This window comes from Condylura cristata, unplaced genomic scaffold (assembly GCF_000260355.1).
Source record: "Condylura cristata isolate star-nosed mole 26May11 unplaced genomic scaffold, ConCri1.0 scaffold00006, whole genome shotgun sequence".
In the NCBI taxonomy this organism is placed as follows: domain Eukaryota; kingdom Metazoa; phylum Chordata; class Mammalia; order Eulipotyphla; family Talpidae; genus Condylura; species Condylura cristata.
In genome coordinates this window covers 5,493,510-5,498,024 of record NW_004567107.1, presented here as the reverse complement: position 1 = coordinate 5,498,024, position 4,515 = coordinate 5,493,510, and the positions used below count along the sequence as shown (strand labels likewise).

Below are 4,515 nucleotides of genomic sequence, written 5' to 3'. Positions count from 1 at the left end.
CGCCCCGCGTCCCATGGATATAGCAACAGGTCCCGAGTCGCTGGAGAGGTGCTTCCCCCGCGGGCAGACGGACTGCGCCAAGATGCTGGACGGCATCAAGATGGAGGAGCACGCCCTGCGCCCCGGGCCGGCCACTCTGGGGGTGCTGCTGGGTGAGTGCGGGGTCGGGACGCCCGACGGGTCGGGGGCACGGGACTGGGCGATTGGTCCCAAGTGGACAGGGGCGTCCAGCCCAGCAGGACGTGGCGGTAAGGGGTAGACGGACACGACTCTGGGAGAGATCGCCAGTGGGCGACAGGCACGCCCAGACAGGAGACCTGAGGGGACAGGGGTATGCAGGGACACCACCCAGGAGGGGGAGGACAGGACAGCTCGAGCTGCCACTCGCCAGCCATCCTCGAGGTGCCTCGGTGCTACAGCTGCCACTCTGCGCGGGGCTGGAGGCGGGTGTCAGGGGTGATGAAGGATCGGAGTAGTCACCTTATCACGCTAGGCAGTGGTGCCGGGTCGCTGGGGGGGGGAGCTTCTAAGGGGAAAAAATGTCCCCTGGGCCTCCCAAACCTAGTTGTGGGGGTGGGAGGGCTGGGGACAGAAAAGCAGGAAAGCCACCTTGGGGCGTGTCAGCCAACAAGCACCCCAGCCTCACCTCGCGGGTCTGGGTCCCAGCTCGCTACACCGTGCCGCGCCTGTTCTCAGATGTGTTAGCACCGGGCGCCGGATCTCCGTAGAAGGGGCGCGCGCAACGCGGAGCCAGGGCTCGAGGCCCGCGCGGCCTCTCCTCGCGCCGGCCCGAGCTAGCTGAGGCTGCCCGGCCGAGGCGCGGCGACCGTGGGAGTGCAGGCGGCGGACGGCGCTCCTGGGCAGCCCTCGCCCCTGGGACGCGGAGCTGCGGGCACCGTGCGGCCCGCACGCTGGGACCCGGCTAGTCGGCGCTGACCGCCGGCTCTCGCCCTGTGCGCTGCAGGCTCGGACTGCCCGCATCCCGCCGTCTGCGAGGGCTGCCAGCGACCGATCTCCGACCGCTTCCTGATGCGAGTCAACGAGTCGTCCTGGCACGAGGAGTGTTTGCAGTGCGCGGCGTGTCAGCAAGCCCTCACCACCAGCTGCTACTTCCGGGATCGGAAACTGTACTGCAAACAAGACTACCAACAGTAAGCGCCTCTCGTCCTCCTCCTTCCCGGCCGCCGCCTGGCACTCGAGCCCCGCCGGCCCTGCCAGGCTGGGCCCGCGTCTGCCCAACAGCCGGCTCTGCACACCGCTGCAGGGCCCCTCAACTTCCAGGGCTCCCTGGCCTGAGTTTCTGGCCAGGGTGAGCCACCAGAGTCCAGCCCACACTGGTGGGGTGACCGGGAGGGAGCGTCCAGCCGACCCTAGTACCACCCTTTGTCTGGAAAAGCAGCACTGGGCTGCAGAATTGGGGTACAAGCAAGGCCCTGGGTGAAATGGTGTATATGATGCTGCGTCCTGGGACAGGGCCTGGCCCCACGGAGGCCTGAATTGGGGACTGGGAAAGAAAAAAAAAAAAGACAAACGATTTCCAAACGAAAGCAGTGCTGTAGGGAGCCAGGCCTTGGCAGTGTGCTGCCCCAGCCCAGAGGCGAGGGCTTGTGGGAGTTTGGGGTTCCTGGAGCAAGGAGGTGGAGTAGCTCCTGTGGTGAACTTCCAGAGCAAGCAGAAAAGCCCTCTTCTGCCAGGCTCCCTGCCGCACCTTTAGTCCCTGATGGAGAGAAAAGTGTCTTCCCCAGACCGCTGCAAGCGGGAAGGCTGCACTTAGGATTTTTTTGGCTAGAGAAGAGGCCTAAGAGGAGGACCTGAAGAGGTGGCAAACCACAACCTGGGGCTTCCCCTGGGGAGAGGACCTAACCAGGCCAGCCCTCCAGCAGGGCTCTCTCCGAGGTGTGCTCGTGGTGGGGAGGGGTGGCCTGCTGCGCCCCTCGTCAGCCCCAGCCTCTAGGCGAGGCCAGCGAGGTCCTGGTCCCCGCTGGCTTTTGTTTTTAGCAGAGACTACGGATTTGCCTGGGAAAGGATCTGAGATACATGAAAGTCCAGGCAGGTTCTTTCTTTGACTCTGGGTTCTGTGGCTGTGTGGTTGGGAGGGAGACAGAGGTGCAACGACCACCAGAGGGGTGTGGGATCCCCAAGGTCGCATGGCACAGCCAAGTGGGCGATTGTGAGAACTTTCTAGTGAGACCTGACCACCCTGCTCAGGTGGTCAGGGACTGAGTGCCCAAGGCTGGGGGTACGGGGGCTGCTGGCTGCCAGCTGCCAGTGTTGGGGGCAGCCTACCTGCTCTGTCCAGGGACTGTCCTAAACACAGACCCTGACGGAGGTGGAACAGCTTGTCTGGGGTCTGGAAACGGTAGACGCCCTAGAGAGGACACAGGGTTCTGCTCTGGAAGGCGCTGGCGAGCCCCACACCAGCCTCCAACCCGACTCTGCTGCCCTAGTCTAGAGACTGGGGCTGGGGTTGCTTTTTCCCCTCATTCTTCCTGCTGACTGGGGATTCTGAGGAAGGAATTCATCCCGGTCAGAGTGGTCTCTCTTACTGCTCCCAGAGCACAGCTGAGGGCTCCCCCTTCACTCGGAGCACCCCAGGTCAGCCCAGTGCCCTTGGTCAGTTTGTGCTGTGTCATAGAATTCTAGTGCCGAGAAATTCGGGGGTCAGGCAGGCAGAGAGCGCACGAATAAGAAAGAAAGTGGATGTGGTTTCCGCAGGGCTCCCCAACCTCCAGCCCACCCACAACCTGCGTCCTGCACCCCTCAGCTTGCTCTGCTTGGCAGTCTGAGCTTGGTTCTGGAAGTGCCACTTCCCACTCTGCCACCAGCCTGGAAAACTCAACATGTGGGGACAGGAGGTCCAGACCCCTGGAAATGGCCTCCAAGTCATTTGTGCAGGTTTTTTTCTCTTTTTGGAGAGGGGGGATTTCTTTGCAGTAAGGAAAGACTTTTTCCAAACTCTGTGCATATCTGCCAGTACTTTCCCCTCACCCCGACCCCACCCTCCCAATAGTTTCAAAGCCTCCCTTTAAAACAAGGACAGACTGCACCCTGGTTCTTCGCAGCAGGGAAACTGTGAAGTCACAGATCTGATCCCAGCGTTTCCTTACAGCTGAGAGGCCAGCCCCTCATTTACAAAACAATTACGCATTAAACATTTGTGATTGTTCTGTAGGAAGAATATTTGTTTTTGTTTTTACAATAAGGTCACCTAAGAGCTAGTTTCTTCTGTGCGGGGGCTGGGGGCTGGAGGTAGGTGTTTGTGAGTGATTTTGAAGCAGGGTGAGTCTCGGGGACAGAATCCTGAGAGGGTGCCCCGGCCTGCAGCCTGAGGGGGAGCATTATTCACGCCCCTCCCGGGGCCCTCCTCCTCCTTCACCCCTCTTTCTTCCAATAATGCCAATTAGGTATCTGCATTAGGCGGAGGCTGGGGGCTGAGGAGGGGTTGCTGTGATGACATCCCCGGGAGAACACCCGTGGTCTGTAGGTGGGTCAGAAGCACCAGCATTTCTGGGGAGCGGCGCCCGAGGGAGGCAGGGGCAAGCGCTGTTCTCCACACAATAAAAATATATTTCCCGATTTTTTTCTTTGAGGATCGCGATGCATATTTATTGCATCTGTGTGTAAATGCTTTTCAGACGAGCATCCAGGCAAGGGAGCACAGAAACGTGCCTTCTTGATTTTGTGGAGTCTGTGTCAGCGATACTGGGAAATTAGCAAACCACCCCCTAGCCCCGAACTTTAGAAAAATGTGTCTCCTTCCTGAGGAGCTGCTGGGCTCGGTCCACAGAAAGAGGTTGCTCTCCTCATAGCGTCTCTTCGCCCTTTGCAATTGTTTCCTAAGATCGGACACCCAGAGCCCAGCGTTATTTTACGCACCACAGGGGTGATTAATTGACGTTCGGAGGCATTTAACAGTATTTGGTAAAATCTGCCCTGTCCTCGTGGAAGGGCAGGGCAGAGCGGGACCGGCGCATTTGGGCATTTTCTTGCACAGCTCGAAAAGTCTCCTTTCTCTCCCGTAAGCGATGCTGGGGTTTCTTCTTTAAAAAAAAAAAAAAAAAAAAAAGCCTGGGCTGGTTCGCCTTGCCCGAGGCTCTGGCCCGTCGCTGGCCCGTCGCAGCCCGAGCTCCTTCTCAAACACCCGGCTAGACACCGGGAGGAACTCGGCCTCGGAACTCAGAGCTGCAGCACCTCTCCTTCCTCCACCTGAGAACACATGAGAAAAAAATAAAGACAACATAACCGACACCCCACCCCACCCCCCATTTTCTTTCTGGGCGTCTTGGCCAAAGAGAATTATGTAACTCTTTTCTTGCCGTCTGTCGCTCGTCTGGAAAGGGTTTCTATCCTGAGGAGGTGGCGAATTCCTGGAGGAGGCTCCGGAAGGGGGGAGGGTCTGTGGGAGAGTCCAAAAATCTGTCACAAAATGGAGTCTGATCGCTTGTAAGACAGCTCCCGGGTCTGGCGACCCCGGACTCGTCGGCGTGCGGGCGGGCGCCGGCGTGCGCGGCGGGA

The 4,515-nt window shown here is 59.6% G+C and overlaps 1 protein-coding gene across 3 annotated transcripts in view; it reads left to right on the top strand.

Annotated features, from left to right (window-relative positions):
• The first annotated feature begins 13 nt into the window (after positions 1 to 13).
• The window catches only part of LMX1B (LIM homeobox transcription factor 1, beta), a 72,754-nt gene continuing 68,252 nt past the window's right edge, over positions 14 to 4,515 (top strand). For all 3 annotated transcript variants that reach the window (XM_004677325.1, XM_004677323.1, XM_004677324.1), the window contains exons 1-2: positions 14 to 152; positions 965 to 1,151. In XM_004677325.1, coding sequence (XP_004677382.1) covers positions 14 to 152; positions 965 to 1,151 — 326 coding nt within the window. The remainder of the gene's footprint in view (positions 153 to 964; positions 1,152 to 4,515) is intronic.